The sequence below is a fragment of the Pongo abelii genome, chromosome 21 (genome assembly GCF_028885655.2).
Source record: "Pongo abelii isolate AG06213 chromosome 21, NHGRI_mPonAbe1-v2.0_pri, whole genome shotgun sequence".
Taxonomy (NCBI): domain Eukaryota; kingdom Metazoa; phylum Chordata; class Mammalia; order Primates; family Hominidae; genus Pongo; species Pongo abelii.
The window spans coordinates 8,373,671-8,398,072 of record NC_072006.2 but is presented as its reverse complement, the minus strand read 5'-3'; the positions used below and the strand labels follow the sequence as shown (position 1 = coordinate 8,398,072).

Sequence of the window (24,402 nt, the reverse complement as noted above, 5' to 3'; positions counted from 1 at the left end):
CTTGAAAAACAGATTTAATGAGGATATTTTAACTCAATAATACATCCAGATAAAGAATGCAAAGAAGCTAATGTAAATTAACTTGAAAATAACTGACAGACTTATCAATAATTATCCCTATTTCTCAGACTTGTTGAAGCAGTGGAATACTTAGAAATCATCATGTGAAATACCATTAAGTATTAATGTTAAACTAAAAAATAAGAACTTAAATAATAGTTAAACTTTTACTGAAAACGTACCACGTTCAAAGTACTGCACTAAGTGTCTGAAGCTAAGTAAGTCAAACCAAGTACCTCAATTAATAAGGGGCAGTCAACACTTGAATTCAGTCAGTCTGAATCCTGAGCTGGAACTATTATCCTCCATGTCATGCTGTCTCCTCTAAATATGCTATGTTATGCTACATTGGTACAGACATCTAATTGTAGGCCATAGGTTTAAAAAAAAACAAACCTATAAAAAGAAAACTTAAAATTTTATCTACTAAGAACATTCTTCCTGAAAAACTGGAACAAAAAGAGCCCCTTTGCAATTTGTTTTTAAAAAGCTTTGTCAAAATTATAGTAGATAGCTGGAGAATCCCTGGTGGTAGATAACCTTATTTATCTAATGCCCTATATCATGATGATGAACACAGGCAACATGGCACAGTTAGGTACAGAGGCTTTGGATGTTAAAAATTAGCATGTTGTTAAGTATCTCCATTTTTGGAGCAATCTTTCTACTACTTGTTTTTGGCCAAATCAAGTGGATTCAGGCTTGGAGATGGATATGAGTTGTGCTTCCACACATTCTTTTCTTTTTTCAGGCAACAATGAAGAAAACATTTGCTCTCCAGACAAGAAAAAGGAGACTTACAGAGTGATTTAAATCACCAGTCCGAGCAAATTCTTCCAGGTTCTGCCATTTCAGATAGCAAGTTCTCAGCATTTAATCTCCTGAATTTCCACTCAAAAGTTGATGGTATCGTATTATGATCACCACCACTTACCTGGGTATGTCATATACACGGTCTGCGATCCGACTTCCAACCTGAAGGATTACATGAGGCGTAGGTTAACGGGGAAGTAACACTCTTTTTCCAGTATTCAACAATCCACAGGTTACTTATGTTTTAAAATAAGTACTTCCCTTTATCCCCTTTTCAATTTCACCACAGGAACTTTCTTCTCAAATCACCAGGAAACAAAATTGAGGCAAATTATTTCAGAAGTGAATTTCATGAAATCAAGACTAAATATTCTTAAAAATATACACATATACACACACACACACACACATATGTGGCCTTTACATTCCATGTGACATAAGATCACAAGGATGAAAAGCAAAAGGAACACAATGGGCACATTATTGTCCATGGATATTAGCATGAGGTATATAAAGTGAAAAATTAGTTGGGGTTTATTGTAGATGAGTATGTAAGTAGTCACTTAGGAAAAACTCTATTATTTGATGACTAACAAATTTATTTTGTGGAACTCATAAATGAACAACTTTTCTGAGTGACATTCGCAAGTTAGAAAAAGCCAAATCTGAGGAAAGTGAACCTCCCCTGCCCCAATCCCATCCCAATTTAAGAGTCATAAGGTAAGCACCACCTTTTGCTGGCCTAGCTTCATCTGGTAGCAATAACGATGTGGGAGTCTAGTATTCCCCACATTCCACTCATTCCCTCATAAACACCCCAGAGTTGCTATTAGGACTTAAAAGTTCCAAACACAGATGTACTTGCTTTTTGAGAGAAGGGCAAGGGAGAAGAGAGCGTAGATGTTTTTTCCCAGGAGTCCACTTTGTACGTCATTCCTAATATGAACACCCTATGTTTATGATAAAAAGAACTCTCATATACTTTATCTTATTTGTTATATTCCCACAAATTGGTGAGGCCTCAATCAAGTTGTAGTCCAGGTGCTTTCTTTGGAGGCAAAGGGCTATGAGCGCACATCTTCTAAGTACATGACATCAGCAGTGTAGTACGTGCACCATGCCTTACAAATGGGATACAAAAAATTTATTGGTAGTAAACTTCCTATAATAGACACTGCCAGCCTCTCTAAGACTTCCTGAGAAACAGACACCCTGTCAATCATCTGATCAGACCTGTACTTGCACAGAGCTCTGCTCAAGCTATGAGTTCAATAATTGTTTGTTGCATTATACTTGACTCCAATTTTGTTCCACTCCTGAATAAAAATTTACTGAGGCCTGAACTTGGGAATGCGTGTCCTGAAAGTAGAAACCCTCAGTCTCTGGCTCACCTGGGCAGGGAGAAACGTTTCTCAAACGAGCCAAGACAAATCAGAAATCTTAATTTGACCTTCCTAAAACATAAATCAGATCACCCCACTGATTAAAACAGGAGCTTCACATTCCCCTAGAGCAGTGCTGACCAAAAATCATGAGAGCCACATACGTAATTTCAAATTTTCTAGTAGCCACATAAGAAAAAAAGTAAAAACGAGAGAAATTTTAATTGAAAAGTTTAAATTTATATTTAATATATTTCATGTGACCCAATATATCAAAAATAATCACTACAACATGTAATCAACATAAGAGCTCTTAATGAGCTATTTTACATCCTTTTTTCATACTAAGTCACTATACTCGTGTGTATTTTACAACACATCTCAATTGGACTAGTCACCTTTCAAGTGTTCAACAGCCACATGTGTAGCCGGCAGTTACCATACTGGCTGGACAACGCAGATACAGAAGAAAACCCCAAGTCCCTATCCTGCAAGGCCCTTATGATCTGGGCCCTCCTGACCTTCTCTCCCACTCTCTCCCTCTCTGGAGCTTCACTGGAGGCCTCTAAAAGGTCCTTTCAGCCTCAAGGACGTTGCCGAAATGAATGCATGAATGAATGAAAGCATGTTACAAATATCCGAGGCTAGGCCTTGCGTGATTACGGTAGAGGCCGAGAGAAGCAGGGCTGCTGGTCAAGGTCAGACGGCGAGGTGGGGTGAGCTCGGGGCTTAGCCGGAACTAGCGGAGAGGAAAACAAGCCTCCGCGTCGTCCGCCCCGCCGCCCCGCGGGCTCACCTCCTCCTTCAGGTAGTCAAACTTCGTCGGCTCGGGCTGCCGGGCCGCCCAGTTCTTCTGTTTCCTTTTCAAATCCCGGTCGAAGATATTCAGGGTTCTGGGCGAGGTGCTGCCGCGGGGAGAGACACCAGAGGTGACGTCCCTACGGCCAAGATTCTCCGCTGGGACCCTCGCCGCCCAAGATAGCCGACATAAACGCCAGAGCCCTGCCGGCCGCAGCATCTCTAGCTGCGTCCCCAATTGCCGGCGCTTTTTGTGCGCATGCACCAGCGCGGCTTTTGCGACTACTCCAAAGATCTTCGCAGAGGGAACGTGCAAGTAGTTTGGCCTAGTTCGCTTGCCATTACGGCGGAGCGTCACGCGGAGGATTGTGGGTGTGAGGCCCACGTGAGGCTTGGGAAGGACTCCGGACGGTGAGTGTGGATGGACTGGGGCTGAAGAGCTCGAGTTGAAGGGCTCGAGGGCGTGTGTGTGTGGCGCGGGGTAAGAACTAGTCTCTAACAGGATCTCTTTCGGATCTGCGAGGGGTTTTGCCCCTTCCTCCTGAGCCTTTTTCGGCCTCATTCTTCAGACTTCATCGATCCTTTTCAGGGTCGCTTCTCGAATCAGTCTGTTAGCTGCCCCACTGCGGTACGGGAGGTGGGAAGGAGACCCTAGTTCAGGGGCCAGCCCTGTGTTCTCCGAATTAGGGAGCGGGCAGAAGGGGAGGGTGGGCTACAGGGATGCAGGCGCGTGTCGGAAGTGAGGTCCGGTCGCCTTCCCCTCTCTCGGATTATCTGACATACAACGAGTGCTTTCGTTCTAAACATTTGCAATACATGCATTATTTCTCCTGGTTGAGGTGGTACCTACCTTGTAAGATTGCTCGGAGAGTTAAGTGCTGTAATACATCGAAAAATATGTAAATACACTAGCGATAGCTTCATTTTTTCCTGGTTAGTGTAATTAAAAGGACTTGATTTTTAAATAAGAAATACTGCCCTTTTAATCATTTTTTTTTTGCGCTTAATAATCAACGACTTTTGGCTCTTTGCAAAATTCCCGTCCAGAGATGCTAAACCATTAGAGACTTTTCACAAGGGAACAATATTAATTTATATACACATATGTATATGTTCTAGTATGTTTTGGGGGAATGAGCTCATTTGGGCCTTCATCACTTGTAGAATAAGATATTATAGAAAGAAGTGATATTTATTAACTGGTGTGAGATTTTACCTGGAGACTCAAATTTACTTTTTATTTATTTTTAAACTTATTACTTTTGAAGGATGATCGGATTTAAAGAGGAAACTTTATTAGCTAAACCTGAGTTGATTTTGGTCTGTTTAGTTAAGATGCTGGTCTTAAAGAACTAAAGGCTGTTTGTTGGCAGTAGCCGGAGATAAGGAGTAAGCAGAATGAGACCAGAATGTGAAGAAACAAATGAGGCCAACGGAGGCTAGGGAATCTTTCTTACTTTTTTTTGGTAGACAGGGTCTCACTCTGTTGCCCCAGCTGGTGTGCTGTAGTGCCGTTAGGCTCACTCTAGCCAAGACCTCCCAGGTGGAAGTGATCCTCTTGCCTCAGCCTCCAGAGTAGTTGGGACTACAGGCGCGCGCCACCATGCCGGGCTCATTTTTTAATTTCTTGTGGGGTTTCACCATGTTACCCAGGCTGGTCCTGAACTCCTGGGCTCAAGTGATCCGCCTGCCTTGGCCTCCGAAAGTGCTGGTGAGCCACCGCACTCGGCCTAGGGAATCTTAACTACATTTGCTTTCAATTAGTAACACATACTGGTATACAAATAGAAATTCTAAGTGAGAACAATGGACGAATAAACATTTGTTTCCCTCCATAATGCCTTGGGATTCTGCTTTGTCTACCTTAAGTTTATTTCTCTAAATGATCTGTAATGGAAAGAGGATATTTTGGTATGTTTCTCCTTTTTTGCACGTGACCCAGAATAAGTTGGAGAGATGAAATTAGACTTGTTACCTCTATGTACGTTTAACTTAGAATATATTGTGAATTAATGTGTTTTAAAACATTTAATTATAGTACTAACCATTATTACCATTAAAACATTTGTTTTATTTTTTAGTATTTGTTTTCTTCGAGCATTTGATCAAGATTAAGAATTAAAAATGTCATCCAAACAAGAAATAATGAGTGACCAGCGGTTTAGACGGGTTGCAAAGGACCCGAGATTTTGGGAAATGCCGGAAAAGGATCGAAAAGTCAAAATTGACAAGAGATTTCGAGCTATGTTTCATGACAAGAAGTTCAAGTTGAACTACGCCGTGGATAAAAGAGGGCGCCCCATTAGCCATAGCACTACAGAGGATTTGAAACGTTTTTACGACCTTTCAGATTCTGATTCCGATCTCTCTGATGAAGATAGTAAAGCATTGAGTCAAAAGAAAATAAAGAAGAAAAAAACCCAGACTAAAAAAGAAATCGATTCAAAAAATCTAGTTGAGAAAAAGAAAGAAACCAAGAAGGCTAATCACAAGGGTTCTGAAAATAAAACTGATTTAGATAATTCTGTAGGAATTAAAAAAATGAAAACCTCATGTAAATTTAAGATAGATTCAAACATAAGTCCAAAGAAGGATAGCAAAGAATTTACACAAAAAAGTAAGAAAGAGAAAAAAAACATTGTTCAACATACTACAGACTCTTCTCTCAAAGAAAAACAAAGGACATTAGACTCAGGCACCTCTGAAATTGTGAAATCTCCTAGGATCAAGTGTTCTAAGACAAGAAGAGAAATGCAGTCAGGTAGGTTGGAAAAAATAAGAGATTCTTGGGTGTTATTTATTTTTATTCTGATCTTTCAAAAATGTAAACACATTAAGTATTTTCATAGTATTATGGAATGGTCAAATGCTTATCTGGAAATACAAAGCTATAAAAGAAATATGCAGTGATTATTAATTTTTGATGTGGTGCTAGAAGACAGACATGAAAATTTGAATCTTGAAGTTAAACAGTGATTTTGATTAGTGGTGAGCCCTAGTGAGAACTATATTCTCTAACCAGATAAAGTGTTATATATCATCACATGATAAGAAGAGATGTGTCTAAAGAGGGTAAGTAGGCCGGGTACGGTGGCTCATGCCTGTAATCCCAGCACTTTGGCAGGCCAAGGTGGGCGGATCACTTGAGGTCAGGAGTTCAAGACCAGCCTGGCCAACATGGTGAAACCCCATCTGTGAAACCCCATCTCTACTAAAAATATAAAAAATAGCCAGGCATGGTGGCGCACGCCTGTAGTCCCAGCTATTCGGGAGGCTGAGGCAGGAGAATTGCTTGAACCTGGGAGGTGGAGGTTGCAGTAAGCTGAGATTGCACCACTGCACTCCAGACTGGCTGACAGAGCGAGACTCTGTCTCAAAAGTAAAATAAAATAAATAGGGTAAGTAGGACTCTGTCTCAAAAATAAGAGGGTAAGTAGAGTACTCATTCATTAATTTGTTCAGCTGCTTTGCCACTAATATGTGGCAGACAGAATATGAGTGAGGCATCGTCACTCATCGCAGGGCTGTCGCTAGCTTATATGATGCCTTTATGCAAATTAGAAAAAGGCATGCTCTCTGGACACACAGAGCTCCCAGGGGTCACACTTTGGTGAAGAGATAGCGCCTTTGAAGCAACAGATTTTTTGCCCCTGAGCAGACACAGCCCCCTCCAGAGTGCATGGCGTGGTGAGTGTAGGATGGCCTTGATTTTAGCCCTTCTTGTCCTTTTATAAATGCCCGTGTGCTGATAACAGCCTGCTAAACTTTGTGCAGTGGCCCCTGTCTAAAGCAACATTGTCCAGTAGAAATACATAATTTTGGATTTTCTAGTAACCACATTAAAAAGTAAGATGAAACAGGTAAAATTATTTTAAATAATATATTTTATGTAACCCAATATATCAAAATTATTTCAATATGTAATCAATATAAAAGTCGATGTATATTTTACATTCCATTTTCTACTCATTTCATACTAATACTGTTTTCATATTAATGTCAAGTTAGACAAAATGCATTTCAAGTGCTCAGTTACCACATGTGACTGCTGGCTACCATATTGGCCAATGTAGATATAAAGTAGAAGAAAGTCAGAACCATAATACAAAATGGAATAATAGTAAGTGCCATAAAAGATGTTTAGCAGAAAGCCATGGAAATCTGGAGGAAGAAGTCACTCAAGATGTGGCAATCAGAAAAATTCATAGGGGACGCACTACTTTGGGGTGTGGAAAAAAATTAAGTTTGTGGACCAGAGTGTTCTACGTGGAAAGAACTTTTTGAGCAAAGATGTGATTGGGCATGTTCAGAAGAGGTCAGTAGTCCCATTTGATTAGATAATAAGGTCTTGAAGGGCCAAAATGAGTAGCAGCTAAAAATGATTGTTTGGAACTAGGTGAGAGACAGCTGGCTCTAGTTTGTGTTGTGTGTTTACTAAACTTATTAAAATTTTGTGTCACCTCCAGCGGCAAGCAATTTTGAGTGTTGATGTTGTTGATAGTTGAAGATGTAATTGAAAACCGGTGGTAGTTCAAATGAGCCAGACCTGCAATTACAGGATCCAGGGAGGGGTCTTGATAGGCCGAGAGGTCTTGATAGGCCAAGAGGTCTTGATAGGCAGAGATCACACTGGGAAGGTAGCAAGTATCAGGCAGTGGAGTGAATTCTGGATAGCAGGGACTAGGGAGTCAGTAGTGGTATCCCATTTTACATTTGTAGTGGAACCAGGCAGCAGACCTCTTGAGGTGTGGGAAGAAAGGATAGGAATCTGGTTACTAAAATTGAAGAATAAGATTGGAATGGGACCAGCAGCAAAGTTGATTTGATGCTGAATTAGTGAGGTAAGTTAGTCTAACATCCACTTCATTTGCGGCACCGAATTAATATAACATAGCTGTATAATCCTTTAGATTGATTTTTCAGACTCTTTTTACATATCTTTTCTCATTTAATTTTCTTAGTTACCTTGAGCAATAAGACTGTATCAGCGAACAAGATTAAAGTGACTTACGTAAGGACATGCAGACCTGGAACTGCAACTCAAGTCTTCTGACTCCTACCCACGTTGCTTGCAGTAATTTTGTTGGTTCCACAGTCTAGGAAAGGCATTATTCATAAATAAGGATTACGTGGCTCCATATATAATCTTCTGTTCATTATCCGTTCATCAGTTATTACAGCAATTACTGTGTGCAAGGGACTTTTTAAGTGCTGTGAAGTAAAGGTGATGTGAGGACTTGGGGTGTGATATTTGTCATTATAAAATGTTCATGCCCAGCACTTGCACTCCTCAATCTATTTTACATAAATAATTGGATGTGTGCAAAGAATGTGCGTTGCAGCATTATTTTTAAAATAAAATGGTAACTGGCTGAGCAAGTGGCTCACCTTTATAATCCCAGCACTTTGGCACTTTGGGAGACCTAGCAGGGGCGGATTGCTTGAGGTCAGGAGTTTGAGACCAGCCTAACCAACATGGCAAAACCCGGTCTCTACTAAAAATACAAAAATTAGCTAGGCATAGTGGTGCACACCTGTAATCCCAGCTACTTGGGAGGCTGAGGCACGAGAATCACTTGAACCCAGGAGGTAGAGGTTGCAGTGAGCCAAGATCGTGCCACTGCACTCCAGCCTGGGCAACAGAGCAAGACCCTGTCTCAAAAAATAAAAATAGAAATAGAAATTAAAATAAAATGGTAACAAATAATTAAGAGATTAATTAAATATATGCAAACATCTATGAAGTTTTAAAAATGGGTTACAAAATAACGATGTGACCAGTTATTTAAAAAAAAATAGTATTTAAATTAGAGAAAACAAATTTAGGGATATGGTTGTATACTAAAATAACCAGTTATCTTTGAATGAAAAATTATTACTAGTCACCTTTGTTTTATTTATTAACCATATTTTCTTAACTTTTTTTGGTTTGTAATAATCATTCATTATGTTTATAATTGGGGGAAAATGGTAAAGCAGTTTTTTTTTGTTTTGTTTTGTTTTGTTTTTGAAGTAGCTGGATAAGTAGTAATGTTTACAGTCACTACTAGAGCAATACTGTCTAGGAATAGAGACATTTATATTTGTGTAACCCCACATTATCTTGCACAAGGCTGTGTACATTGTGGGCTCTAAGCAGATACTTTTTGGGGTTTTTTATTTTTTTTATTTTTATTTTTGGAGACAGGGTCTCGCTCTGCTGCCCAGGCTGGAGTGCAGTGGTGCAATCACAGCTCACTGCAGCCTCAACTTCCTGGGCTCAGGTGATTCTCCCACCTCAGACTTCCGAGTCACTGGGACCACAGGTGCACCCCACCATGTCTGACTAATTTTTGTATTTTTGTAGAGACAGAGTTTTGCCAGGTTGCTCAGGCTTGTCTCAAACTCCTGGGCTCAAGATCCTCCCATCTTGGCCTCCTAATGTGATGGGATTATAGGCGTGAGAAGCTGTGCTCAGCTGCAGATACTTATTGAATGAATAAGTACTCTGAATGCAGTTGATATTGTTAAAAACATTAAAATAGAAGACCTCTTTAAGTCTCTTACGCAACACTTTATTATTATATAACCCAAAGTGTGGTATGTATACTATTGTCATAAGTGAGAAGATTTTTGATGATACTCAAACTTCCAAAACATTAATAGTTATTTACTATGTCAACATCTTAGAAAACAGTGTAATTACCCTATCACTTCTGTGACTTTAGGAATATTGTTTAGAGCAAAACTAACTTTTTAAAAATTCAATTTAATAAAAAAAATGATATTCAAAAATCATGAAAATGATATAATGACTGACAGTTGAGAAATATTGCAATACTAGATAGACTGGGTCTTTAAGATGTTATTTCTAAGCTTGTTGCTTAAAAGTAAATTCTGCTTACCTCATAGTAACTTTCAATGTTGTGTTTTTTCGGATCTCATATAGAACCTGTGACAATGCTTTCATTTTGGCGCTTTTCACTTCTATTGGCTAGTTATTTTTATTAATCCCTGCTTCGTTGTGGTGGTAACATAAAAGCCCATTTCCTGCTTTTCCTTCTAACAAGATGCCTTTTCATTCAGTTAGTCTCAAGTCAAGTTGTATCTTTGTGAAGCCTTTTTGTAAATACCTCTCTGCAGGCAAATTTAGATGTTTCTCACTGTATGGTGATTGAGAACATAGATTTATAAATCAGTAAACGGTTACCTTTTATTTATGAATCCATCAAGAGCATGAGATCATGTTACAAATCTCTCTTTTCCCTTATCCTAGCTCAATTCTTTGTATGTAGTAGATACTCAGTAAATATTTGGTCAGTGAATGACTTTTATAAGATCATAGGACCAAGAGAAAATTAGTTCCAATTTCATTCTAAATCTTAAACTTTTAAATTTGCTTTTAATTTTCCAAACTTAGAGCCTGTAAGCAGAAACATAAGCTCCAACTTAAAGATGAATAAAACATGTAAGATATATTTACACACCCAGTAGATAGAAGCTTTTGGTTGCTTTAGAAGTAGGAAATGAGCCCTTTCAGAGTTGTGAGGACTAAAATTTCCATCTTAAGCAAAAACAGTCATTTAATCTTGGTGTCTTGCTAATCATGACCGTTGATTGCAAAGTTCAAGACCTGGCAGAAAAATTATAAATATTATTTCTCTGTCTTTATAGGTGATCTCATCCACATCACAGCTTCTGTTGTCAACTACATATGAATGAGTCACTGATCTCCAACCCAGACTTCTCTGAGCTGTACACTCTTCTTATTAATACTTTCTTTTAGATGACTGAGTGGCACTTCGTATTCAACATATTCAAAACTGAACTCATGATTTCCCTCCACCAAACAAACTAGTTCATTTCCAATGTTCCCTTTTCATCTATCCATCTTCTTAGCTAACTAGCTCTGAAAGCTAAGAAGCTATGAATCATCTTTGACACTTCCAAAACGCCCAGTCCCCATGTCAAATCTCCAGTCAGTAATTATTATTGGTTTCACTTCCTAACTGACTGAAATCCATGTACTTCTCTCATACATACTGCCACCCAACTTAGTGCTACCTTCATTTCTTGCTTTTTGTACTGTACTACCTTTACTATATTCACATCTGTTCTTTACTTTCCCCAGTCAGTTTTCTACAGTATAGTCAAGGTGATCTCCTCAATATGCAAGTCTGAGGATGACAATATCCAAAAGAAGATGACATCCTCTTTTTTGAAAACAGCAGTGCCTTCCCATTGCTTTTATGAAAAAGTCCAAGCTCTCTATATGGTTTTTAGATAGCTTGGCCTCTACTTAACTCTTCATTTCCATTTGTTACTTGATTCTGTGCTATCTGTGATCTGGACATGATTGTTGGCTTTTTCCAGTTGGCAGATTTTTACAGGTACCTTCCTTGCTGTTTCAAACAAATTTCCATCTATTAGTCTAACTTTGACTATTTAACTCCTGTTCATCCTTCAAGTAACAGCTCAGTTATCACTCACTTAGGGACCCCATTAAATCCCCTTAGAAAACATTCTTTCTTGGGTATCTTAGTTGTGATTTTAACTTTTCTTATATATTGATTTTATTTGATATCCATGTATTCTTTTCATTCAGCTAGAAGTTTCACTGAGAGCACTGTTTGCTTCTCTTTTGCCAACTGTTTTATATTGAGCACTTAGCACGTAGCAGGCACACTGTTAAGTATTGAATGAATGTCTGGATCTACTTGCATGATGTGAGCATGTGTTAGGATTCCCATTAAATAACTTGGTTAAGTGTATTTTCCTTTACTCTGTTTCATAGAAGTTATGGTTAGGATTTCTATCATAAAAATTGACTAAGCATTTACTGAATTTATATTTGCCTTTACTGTGTTTCATAGAAATTATATTTTTACTGGAGTTGATATCAAGATAATTTGGATTCAGTTTAATTTGGCATATATCTTTTCTTAATTTCTTTCTCCTTTAACATTTTGCAGTGGTTCCACCCATAATGACAAGAGACAGTGATAGTTATGAAAACTCAACAGATGGTGAAATGTTTGACAAAGATGCTCTGGAGGAAGATTCAGAAAGCGTTAGTGAATTAGGAAGTGATGAGGAATCTGAAAATGAAATTACAGGTGTTGGTAGAGCTTCAGGTGATGATGATGATGGAAGTGAAGATGATGAAGATGAGGATGAAGATGAAGAGGAAGATGAGGATAGTGAGGATGATGATGAAAGTGACAGTGGCCCTGATCTTGCAAGGGGTAAAGGAAATATAGAAACTAGTTCTGAAGATGAAGATGATATGGCAGATTTGTTTCCAGAAGAATCTGGTTTTGAGCATGCTTGGAGAGAATTAGATAAAGATGCTCCTCGTGCTGATGAGGTAACCTTTTGAATAAACAAGATTATTTGTGAAAAACACTGTACAAGCAGCTTTTATGGGTGGTAGAATTGATGTCATTAAGTGGGAAAAGCTTATTGGTAATAGTATGCTTGATGATTCTGATTAAAATTTGATATGGAATATAATTATATGAACTAGAAGACATCCAAGCGGATAAGGAAGAGGCTCTACATAAATAATTAAAAGTTGCATGAGATTTTTAATACTTGTTTTAGCTAGTAGTTTGTATTTCTGTTTGTACGGCACCCGATAGAAATGTTGCAGGGTAAACACTCAACTTCCTTACTCATGCATGCATGGCAAAATAGCTTAACAAACTTGGTAGTTAAAAAATCAGCTCATGATCATGTTCTGATTTAAGAATTAAGAACCAAGTAATAGAAAGTACTTATCTGTTACAGTTTTACTATTGTTTGGCTCATTTGAAGTTCTCTTTTATATACTGAATTACGCTTAGATAACTACCATACTGTTAATTTCAGAGCATAGGGGACAGAAGGCATTACATTTTTAGAATCTTTATTTTTCAAGTATTGAGAACGATATGGATTATGTACTATTTAATTCTTCTCATTTCTCAGATTACACGTCGATTAGCAGTTTGTAACATGGACTGGGATAGATTAAAGGCAAAAGATTTGCTGGCTCTGTTCAATTCATTTAAGCCCAAAGGAGGTGTAATATTTTCCGTCAAGGTGAGAATTGATTTCATTTTGAAATAAATATTTCTAGGCATTTTAAGTTAAATCTGATTTTTTTTTTTTTTTGGCCATAGTTTTCCTTTTTTGGAAAATACTGTGGAAGTTGTCCAATACAATTGAGTGTGAAACTTACATAACAGATATAAATGTTAGAAAGGAAGAGGTGAAATTATTATTATTGATAGGTTATATGATTGTTTACACATTAAAAACCCAAAGAAATAAAAGCTCAGTAAAGGGACAGGGTATAAGAAGTGTTTTTAACAATAAATTGCATTCCTTATTGCTAACACTGGCCAATTAAGGAAAAAAAAATATAATCATACTAGAAACAATACCACATAAAGTCCTTGGAAATTACCTTAATAAACACAAATGACCTATGTGAAGTAAACTGTAACACTTGATAAATTTGAAAAACTTACATAAATTTGAGGACACCATATTTCAAGCCAACCTAATGATTAAGAATCCAGGCTTTGCATTATTACAGACCTGGGTTCAAATCTTGATTCTCGTAAGTGTTATGTGATCCTGGACACTTAATTAATCTCTCAAATATGTTTACATCTTTCCAATATATCCAAATGGATATAACAATAGTATTGGTGATTGTAAGGATTAAGTATAAAGGAGCTTGAACTAAGTATTTAGTGCAGTGCCTGAAATAGCCCTGCCCTCAATCATTATTAGAGATTGAGTCTCCCTTATCCAAAATGCTTGGGATCAGAAGTGTTTAGAATTTCAGATTTTGAAATAAAATTGCATTATGTATACTTACTGGTTGAGCGTTGCAATTCCAAAATCTGAAATGCTCCAATGAGCGTTTCCTTTGAACCTCATGTTGACAGTCAAAAAGTTTGGAATTTTGGAGCATTTTGGATTTGGGATTTGGGATGCTCAACCTGTATTATTCTGTTTAAATATTTAAAGATGTTATGTCTACTGTTCTAGGGTAATTTTGATCAAAATCCCAGTTCAAGTCAAAGTTAAGAAAAAGGAAACCAATAATCATCTAAAAGAATAAACAAATTAAGGGTAGCTAATAAACTTTTGAGAAATCATGCTAATATAAAAACTCACCCTGTCGCTTCTCAGCCTTTTGGCTAAGCTCAAGTGTAAAAACTCACCCTACAAGTTACAATATCTAAACATTTCATGATGCTATGGGGGTTGACAGGTTTGGGTAAAAATGGGACAAATTGGTAGAACAGAATAGATAGAGTTCATATGATAACTTAGACAAAATAGGCTGCTTGAATATTTGGACAAATGAACAAGTCATTGGATAGAGAACTTGGTTCAGATCTTCACCTTCTAATAGCTCCAGTGAAACTCTAGATGAAGCAAAGGAAAAAAATAAAATAAAAGTCAAGCCAAAGAAACAATTTAAAAAACCTGTGTTTTAGGCAATAGTAAGAATTTCTAGACTTAGAAAAGAGGAAAAAAAAGAATCAAAAGATGTGACTACATATATATTATAAATTTATGTATTAAACCTATTGTGTATATATATACAATTCAAGTTAGTAAGAAAAACTTGGATCATCTTGTTGATAAATTGCATATTTCAGACAGTTTAAAAAAGCATGTATTCATTAACAAATGTATATTAAGCCTAGTAGTATCAAAACAATGTCATTAATACAATTATTTCTTGACTCTTAAAGTAGGCAAGATTTTAGAAAATACCACACCTGGTGAGAGTGAATCCTTTTTCTTATATCGAGACTATACCTAATCTATATAAGGTTGTCGTCAGTTCTGTTCTGTTTCTTTAAAAGAAAGCACTGGATAAATGGTATGACAGAGATAAGTTGGTTATTACAAAATTGATTTTCATTATATGTTTATTTTTCTGTATTTCATGTAAACTAATTCAGTCATTTTTCATGTGTGTGTTTATATTCAGATTTCCGTGAGCTTAGCATCTTGTTTTGCTTTTAATTTTTCGTTTGGGTCTCGGAACCATCTTGTCCCAGGTGGTATGTGGAGGAGATACTCTATTTTTGTTTCCAAGCCTCGTATCTGTTAGTCTCTAGCCAAAGTGATCTATTTTTAAATAAAATTTCTCAAGATGCTCTAGCTTCCTATAGCGGATTTGGAAGTGAGTCACTCTTGCTGTTTTCATTGAGTCAAGTTGTGACTTTCAGAGTTCCTGACTTCGACAGGTCTAGATATTTGTGTCGACAGGTCTAGATATTTGTGTGAAGGAATGTACAAATTACATTGATCCTATTTTTTTCTGTTTAGATATATCCTTCAGAATTTGGAAAGGAGAGGATGAAGGAAGAGCAAGTTCAAGGACCAGTAGAGCTATTAAGTATTCCTGAAGATGCCCCAGAAAAAGACTGGTATTAAATCACTGTAGAACATAAAACTAAACCTCATAAATTCATGTCATTAGTTCAGAATTCTGGTCACCTTAATAGTTAAAACTAAAATTTATACTTGTGCCATTCATAGTTAAAACAGGTTGCAAAACAGATTTAAAGTCTGTTAAAAGTGGTACATTATTCCAAGAAGATTTTTGTTTGTGTATATTTCTGTATTCATGAAAGTAGTTATTGCAGTTTTTGAAAAACATTTCATGATTAAACTGATTGGGAGTTCTTTTGAATTCTTTCAGCCTCGTTGTTCTGAATTAGTATGTTTTGCTTTTTTTTTTTTTGAGACATCATTGAAGCTCTGTTTGCCTTCAGATTATGTAATTTTTTCTTATTTGAGAATCAAATAGAAAAGTGAAAGAATGATAAAACTTTTTTTTTTAATCATCATGGTGCAATGTAGAAAATAATTTAAGATAGTTTTTAAGCCACTAGGTGGAGCTATATTTGCACTTAATAAAAATGAGGGTTAAATAGATTAGTGACAGGAGAGAGCAGATGAAGACCTTCAAAGAATGTGTTGTATCAATGCTTTGTGTGGAACCTTAAAAAAAAAAAAAAAAAAAGAATGTGTTGTAGTTAAGCAAAATCAAACTCACAGACTCTTAAGCAAACATTTTGCAAGATCAGGAATGTCTTTTAGCTAATGCTTTTCTAGCATATTTTGTAATAGAATTATCTTTATTGGTTTTACTTGAGAAGGCAGTATGTGATAGCAAAGTAACTATTCTGTGAGTTAAATCATAGATAAGCACATGTAATTCCCACACTCTCCTTTCCTAGATACCAAATTCCAATCCAAATATCTGTACCTTGTGAGCGTAATAAGTTGAGCTTAAGTATTTAATGTTAATAAAGGCAAAGTCATGAAGGAAAGATGGCTTGGTATGAAGGCCAGCTTGTAATATGTTTTTCTTGAAAGAATTACATTTATTTTTTAAAGGGAAATTTTTGTGTTTCTGTATAAGTATGCTTAATAAGTTTTTCCCACTTTAGGACGTCTAGAGAAAAATTGAGAGATTATCAATTCAAACGACTGAAGTACTATTATGCAGTAGTAGACTGTGATTCTCCGGAAACAGCTAGTAAAATTTATGAGGATTGTGATGGCCTGGAATTTGAAAGTAGTTGTTCTTTCATAGATCTAAGGTAATCCAGTGTATGTATTACCAATTTAATCTTTTAGTACAACATGATTATAAGAAGTAAAATATTTGAACTGGTAGTGATCTCTGTTTTATATTCTAAAATGATTTTTTTGCTTTTGGGTTAACTATCCCGTGGAACATCACTCCTAAGAAAGAAAACAAACAAGAAAATGCTAAAGTATTATGTATGAATCATCCCCACGTCTTTGTCCTTTCAGATATATTGGCTCTGTTTTTAAGATGGTGTACCTTACACAATAGTATTTCCTTGCAACTGCTTTTTAGAGCTAGGAACCAGATGAAGTTAACTTTTAAAAATGCATGGAGGAAGGGGCAGAGGAATTTGAAAACCGATTGTTATCTCTAGATCCATGCTATCCAGTATAGTAGCCACTAAATCATATTTGGTTATTTTAGTTAAATGAAATTTAAAATTCAGTTGCATAGTCATATTTCAAATAATTAATGGTTACATTTTGGACAGAGCAGATATAGAACATTGCCCTTGTCACAGAAAGTTCTGTTGGACAACACTGCTCTAAATGTAAATGGCTAAATGTACAATTAAGAAATTGTAAGAATCAACCTTAAGCTTTCCCTTGTTTTCAGTGACACCTCATGTATATGATACTTTCTATTCACAGTGCTTACCCATTAATAATTATATTTGATCTTCAAAATACAATATAGCCAGCTGGGCATAGTAGCTCACACCTATAATCCCAGCACTTTGGGAGGCCTAGGCAGGAAGATCGCTTGAACCCAGGAGTTCAAGACCAGCCTGGGCAACATAGTGAGACCCTGTCTCTACAAAAAATTTTGAAAGTAAAAATTAGCTGGGCATGTTGGTGCATACCTGTAGAGGATCGCTTGAGCCCAGGCCGTTGAGACTTCAGTGAGCCATGATTATGCCATAGCCCTCCAATCTGGGTGATGGAGCAAGACCCTCTCTCTAAAAACAGCAACAAAAACATGTAGTCAATGACTGCACTATCAGAAAGCTGGATCTTTTTGAAATGTGAGGGACCCACATGTGCTTGCACCTGACTCATTAACTGACTCCTAATGCAGGATTTCTATCTATACAGCATTCTTTTAAATTTAGTGGAATTATAGAGTTATAGCTTATGAATTTCAGAAATTTATAAGATGAATTCATTCAGAAATACGCAAAGGTTGTGTCTAACATTGTCTCTTAAACGTGTGTCTTTTAGAAAGTTTATGTATGTATAAACTACAACTAATTAGATGAGAATCTAAACTGTGGTTGTTTATCACTGCAGCGTATGTTTAAATAAATTTTTTTTCTTTACGTCTTAGGTTTATACCAGATGATATTACTTTTGATGATGAGCCTAAGGATGTAGCCTCAGAAGTGAATTTAACAGCATATAAACCAAAATATTTCACATCTGCTGCAATGGGAACATCAACGGTATTTCTTAACTTTAAAAAATACGTAGCTGGACTCTATTGCTTTATGAAGAGATTTTGTGTATTACTTACAGCATCTTTAAAAATGGAAAGTATTAATTTTTTTGTTATTATTTTTTCTTGAGATAGCGTCTCGCTCTCTCACCTGCTGGAGTGCAGTGGTATGATCTCGGCTCACTGTAACCTCTGCCTCACAGGTTGAAGCGATTCTCGTGCCTCAGCTGCCCAAGTAGCTGGGATTACAGGTGTGTACCACTACACCTGGCTAATTTTTGTATTTTTACTAGGGACAGTGTTTCGCCATGTTGACCAGGCTGGTCTTGAACTCCTGACCTCAAGTGAGGCCGCCTTGGCTTCCCATAGTGCTGGGATTACAGGTCTCGTGAGCCACTGCTCCCAGCCTCAAAGTATTCAAAATTTTAATGCGTGGGTACAGATAGAAATGAGACACAAGCGTGTCTGCCTCTACCATATCTGTGAACCTATTTTCAGATTCTTGCTACACATTTAAGCCTGTGTCAGTTACCTGCTGATGTTTCTTTTTTCTCTTCTGTCTTTCCTGTACACTCTTCTGTCTTTCTTACGCACTCTTCTGTCTTTCCTATACACTCTAATACATCAGTTATTAATATCCCAGGGAATAAGGGGAAGTGGATAATAAATTACCTCCTAGCACAGTTAAACAAAACTAGTGAAAATTTAAAATAGGAGTAACCTTTTTCTGCAGATGATTCAAAACTGTAGAAAGAATTCATATGGAATAATTAAGGTATAATAGATGTCACATTAATGCTTAGTAACAAATAGCCAAAAAGTTTTTGTCTATTGAAATAGTTTATTACTTAGGTGACTACCTTCTCCCTTTTCTTTTCTTTTTTTTTTTTTTTGAGACAGAGTCTTGCTCTGTCGCTCAGGCTGGAGTGCAATGGTGCGATCTCTGCTTATTGCAACCTCTGCCTCCTGGGTTCAAGTGATTCTTCTGCCACAGCCTCCCCGGTAGCTGAGATTACAGGTGTGTGCCACCACACCTGGCTAATTTTTGTATTTTTAGTAGAGATTGGGTTTCACCATGTTGACCAGGCTGGTCTTGAACTCCTGAGCTCAGGTGATCCGCCCCCCTCTGCCTCCGAAAGTGCTGGGATTATAGGTGTGAGCCACTGCGCCTGGCCCCTTCTCCCTTTTCTTTTTTTTTTTTTTTTTCTTTTTTTGGAGACCTTGTCTCACTCTGTCGCCTAGGCTGGAGTACGGTGGTGCAATCCTGGCTCACTGCAACCTCTGCCTCCTAGGTTCAAGTGATTCTCCTGCCTCAGCCTCCCAAGTAGCTGGGATTACAGGGGCACGCCACCATGCCCAGCTAATTTTGTATGTTTAGTACAGACAGGGTTTCACCATGTTAGTCAGGCCGATCTCGAACTCCCGACTTCTGGTGATCCACCTGCCTTGGCTTCCCTTCTCCTTCTCCCAATAACCTTTCTGTCCACAGCTGTACTCTGCAATAGCCACACTAGCTTCCCTCTGCTTTTCCTGTGTGATGAATCACCATGCTTCTCTGAGGAGGGACTGGTAGCAGAGAGAGTAGCTGTATCTGTCACCTGCTATGCCGTGGTGGGCACTGTATGGCATTGATTAGTTACTGGATGTAGTAAAACTCTACCATTACGTAGTAAGCAAAGTCTAAAAAATTCAGTCACATGAAATTAAAGTCATGTTATTTTCAGGACCAACATAATGATCAGGGCCAGCCTGTCCAGCCAGCCAGTGTAGAGTTCCTGGGTCCTGGCTGTATCATCAGCATCTGTACTAGTTCCAACAGTGGTTTGGTCGTTATCAGCTCAGGCTTAATTATCAGAATAGGGATCATTTCTGAATCTTCTGACTAGCTGGAATTTCTGAGACAGGTGGCAGTGATTTTAAGGATCTCTTAAAATGGATGTAGGATCTACCCTATGATGAAAATAAAATACCTGGCAGGGCCTTATATGAGAATAGGGGCTATGTACAGGACAGGAGCCAGTCATCACCACATCCATCATGTCATAGATGAATTCATGTATCATGGAGGTTTAAACTACTTCCAACTAATACATGCTTTTCTCATCAGTGGTTCTTAATCTTTTTTTAAAATGGACCCCACTGAGATTGTGTTGTTTTAGCAACAGATTTCATATAGTTTGCAGATCTCCAGAAATCTTAGAACTCCAGGTGAAAAAACATGTTTTCACTGATACGTAATGTTAACCTTTTTTTTTTTTTTTGAGATAGAGTTTTGCTCTTGTTGCCCAGGCTGGAGTGCAATGGCATGATCTCAGCTCACTGCAACCTCTGCCTCCCGAGTAGCTGGGATTACAGGCCTCCTGATTCTCCTGCTTCAGCCTCCCAAGTAGCTGGGGTTACAGGTACCTGCTACCACACCCGGCTAATTTTTCATGTAGAGACAGGGTTTCACCTTGTTGGCCAGGCTGGTCTTGAACTCCTGACCTCAGGTGATCCACCCGCCTTGGCCTCCCAAAGTTTTGGGATTACAAGTGTGAGCCACCATGCCTGGCCCATAATGTTAACTCTTTTACCAGTACATTTTCTTAGGTTTTTTTTTTTTTGCCGTAATTAATTTATACACTGGTTAATTTTTACTGTCAGTAATGGAGTATCCTGTAGATAGCAGAGAATTGGGAGGAGGTACAAGTTAATAGAAATGGTTCCATTTTCACAAATAGGATACTATTTATTAATCATATCATTCATGTATTTGTTTTAATGTGTCTTAACTTTTAACTTACTGTTAAATATCCAGGTTAATAGTATATATTCTTTAACAAGTTTGAGTTGACATTTCCATTTTCGTGTTATTTTTTCTTATTTGTTGGTGAAAGGTGGAAATCACTTGGGATGAGACTGATCATGAAAGAATTACAATGCTCAACAGGAAGTTTAAAAAGGAAGAGCTTTTGGACATGGATTTTCAAGCCTACTTAGCTTCCTCTAGTGAAGATGAAGAGACAGAAGAGGAGCTACAAGGTATTGTTAATCTTTCAGTGACCATTAATGGATATAGGTCTTTGGCAGTAGCTTTACAGGGAAAGCCAAATTCTGTCTGCAAATATGCTCACATGCACAGTATTATATATACCTGTAGATAGTGATTTATTTTTTAAAAGAAAATATTTTCTTTGCCTGAATTTCTTTAACTATAAACATTTTGTTTAAAACCCTGACCTAACCAAGCATGGCCTTCTAGACTTGTTCTAATGCATATGGTTGCGAAGTTTCTTAGTAAACCAGTTAAAACAATCTTTGAGGCATCCTCCCTTATTTGCCTTTTTAAAAATAAGAGCATCATTTAGATTGATTAAATATTTTTACATTCCACTTTTTCAACTAGTTAAAAAGTAGACTCTCTGTTTCTATAATTATTCCTTTGACTGCTTTTAGAGTTTTCTCTTTCTTTTTGTCTTTCTGCAATTTTACTATGATAAGTATAAGAGTAGATTTCTTTTTGTTTGTGGAGCTTGAGGTTTGTTGTTGGGTTCCGTTTATTTGTGGAGTGGTATCTTTCATCAGTTTTGGAATATTCTTAGCCATTATGTTTTCAGATGTTGTTTCTTTATCCTTTTAGGACATCAACTAAATACATGTTAGATCTCTTCATTATATCTTGCCTATCTCTACTCTTAAATTTTTAATCTGTTGTCTCTGTACTGCGTTCTGGATATTTTCTTCTGACCTATCTTCCAGATCACTAATTGTCTTTTCAGCAGTGTTAAATCTGCTGATAGACCTCGCCATTCAGTTCTTAATCTTGGTTATTATATTTTTTACTTATGGAGGTTGTATTTGGCTGTTTCTCAAGTCAGAAATACCACTTTTTATATTTTTTACTCATAGTCTCTGTTTTAATATTTCATGTATTTTCAGGTTGGTGTCTTATTTTACAAGGTATTTCTCTCCTGTTTATTTGTGTGCCTAATTAATTTTGTGTGTTACTTTGATATTTGAAGTTAGGGTATCTTTGATTAGAGAAAACTTTAATTTACTTTGGTTGGTTTAGAACCACATTTCTCCAAATGTTAAGGCTTAGGTTCCCTGGCTTCTGCGGATGATTAAAGTCTGCATGAGGGCTGGTTTACTTCAGATTGACCATTTCCCTGGGAGTATATCCCTCTGGGTGACTGCTTAATGTCAGGGTACTAATTGAAATTCCCTCTTTGTTTGGCATTTAACTTTTGTCTTCTTGGTCCTGAAAGGCTGCTAAAACCACAGTTGACTTTCATAGCTCTTTGTTCTGTGGATCAGGGAACAGGAAGTGATCTCAGAGCAAAACAGGTCTTTACCCTGGAGTCATCCGTCTAATATTCCCTTCTTGTTTTTGACATAGTAAGTCTTCTCTAACTTGACAGTTCTTTGAAACTTTTCTTTCTTTTCTTAACCTCTTTGAAGCTTTATAAAATAATATTTAATCCAACTTAATTCCAACTTAATGTCTTCAGTGAAAGGGTTAGTCTGAAGTACCTTGCTTGCTGTTAAGAAGTTCTCAAATTATCTTTATCTTTATTCAAGTTGTTTTTGTTTTTTGAGATGGAGTACTGCTCTGTCACCCAGGCTGGAGTGTAGTGGTACAATCTGGGCTCACTGTAACCTCTTCCTCCTGGGTTCAAGCGATTCTCATGGCTCAGCCTCCCAAGTAGCTGGGACTGCGGGTGCCCACCACCATGCCCAGGTAATTTTTGTGTTTTTAGTAGAGGTGGGGTTTCACCATGTTGGCCAGGCTGGTCTTGAACTCCTGACCTCAAGTGATCCACCTGCCTCAGCTTCCCAAAGTGCTGGGACTATAGGCGTGAGCCTCTGTGCCTGGCCTTGGTTTTTTTTTTTTTTTTTTTTTTTTTAAATATTTGAAATGATTAATGGTGTACAGTTGACTCTTGAACAACATGGGTTTGAACTGTGTGGGTTCACTTATACATGGGTTTTCTTCTGCGTTTGCCACCCCTGAAACTATAAGGCCAACCCCTCTTCCTGCTCTTCCTCAGCCTACCCAGTGTGATGATGACGATGAGGATGAAGACCTTTACAATGATCCACTTCCATGTAATGCGTAGGAAATACATTTATCTTCCTTATGATTTTCTTAGTAACGTTTTGTTTTCTCTAGTTTATTATAAGAATACAGTGTATAATACATATAACATACAAAATATGTGTTAACTGTATTATTTGTAAGGCTTCCACTGCACAGTAGACTATTAGTTAAGGTTTGGGAGAATCAAGATACATGTGGATTTTCGACTGTGCTTAGGGTTGGTGTCTCTAACCTCCATGTTGTTCAAGAATCAACTGTACTTCTAAATGTGTATGCTCTTTGCTTAAAATAGCTCACTTTGTAGAAATAAAGCCCCAAAACCCTTTTTCCCTGTATTTGATCTGCCTCTGTTTGGAAACTGGTTGCCGGGTTGTAATTTCGCGTGAACTTTTGGTTGATACTATCTGCCTAATACCTTCACATCTTCATTCTTCTTATCTAATAGAAGAATTGCCAAACATGAGAAATTATGAGTAAGAGATTTAATGCTGACAGAAAGTGAAGAACCCATAAATGTTAAACATAGATAAAAGTATTTTAAATTAGCATGAATGAATATTCTTTAATTTGTAGCTTAACATTTTTCATAGCTTTTTTGTTTTCTTTTTGTATATGTATTATTTTTACAGCCTAAATGTCAAATTAATTAAATCCTAAAGTGCTTCTTTAATATGACCATAGTGCCATTAAACCTTGAGTTTCCGAGATCCCACGATTGGCCTATCATTGTTTCTTTTAGACTCCTGAAGACACTGCTTCATTTTTCTAAGCTTTTCATAAAATACTACTCTTTAACAGTATGGAAAATCACGTTTAATCATTCTGGTTTCTTTGTTCAGACATCTCATATTAATACAACCACATAATTGCTTAAGTATTTAATACTCTTTGAAAACGTGTATTTGCAGTGGGAGTTAAGTTGGGCACAAAGGGCCTCACATTTTTTTAAAGGCCTTAGTGGCTGATGCTTGTTAATTTTTTTGGCATTCCAAATAACTGGATTACCATTTTATTTTTTATTGTTCACAGAACAGCTGAGTCCTTTTTTCAGTTTTTCTCTATGTCTTTTCCCCTCATAGGTGTGGAGAAAGACATAATGATTTATCAGTGTTTCTTTTTTATTTGTATGCCTATATGGGCATTTAGAACTTTTCTGAAAATTCTGGATAGTGTTTCTTCACTATCAGCTGGAAGATAAAGGAAAAAAGATAACTTTTTATGTACACTTGTGAAGATTG

At 37.2% G+C, this 24,402-nt stretch overlaps 2 protein-coding genes across 7 annotated transcripts in view; one reads left to right on the top strand and one right to left on the bottom strand.

The window, feature by feature from the left end:
• The window catches only part of NDUFAF5 (NADH:ubiquinone oxidoreductase complex assembly factor 5), a 34,493-nt gene extending 31,101 nt beyond the window's left edge, over positions 1–3,392 (bottom strand). For 4 of the 5 annotated variants that reach the window (XR_008516786.2, XR_010138701.1, XR_008516785.2 and 1 more), the window contains exons 1-2: positions 3,052–3,273; positions 995–1,035 (exon numbers count right to left, since the gene is read on the bottom strand). Coding sequence is in view for 2 of the 5 variants with exons in the window: in XM_024238470.3 (XP_024094238.3) it covers positions 995–1,035; positions 3,052–3,273 (263 nt within the window). In the remaining 3 variants the exon portion in view is untranslated. 5 annotated transcript variants of the gene reach the window in all.
• ESF1 (ESF1 nucleolar pre-rRNA processing protein homolog) overlaps positions 3,308–24,402 on the top strand; it is a 68,835-nt gene continuing 47,740 nt past the window's right edge. The window contains exons 1-8 of one of the 2 annotated variants that reach the window (XM_009233309.4): positions 3,308–3,464; positions 5,135–5,814; positions 12,005–12,399; positions 13,002–13,115; positions 15,375–15,475; positions 16,505–16,657; positions 17,977–18,091; positions 20,961–21,105. In XM_009233309.4, coding sequence (XP_009231584.3) covers positions 5,178–5,814; positions 12,005–12,399; positions 13,002–13,115; positions 15,375–15,475; positions 16,505–16,657; positions 17,977–18,091; positions 20,961–21,105 — 1,660 coding nt within the window. In that variant the 5' untranslated portion in view covers positions 3,308–3,464; positions 5,135–5,177. Of the gene's footprint in view, positions 3,535–5,134; positions 5,815–12,004; positions 12,400–13,001; positions 13,116–15,374; positions 15,476–16,504; positions 16,658–17,976; positions 18,092–20,960; positions 21,106–24,402 lie in introns of both variants that reach the window. The other variant, XM_009233308.4, reaches the window with a different exon arrangement.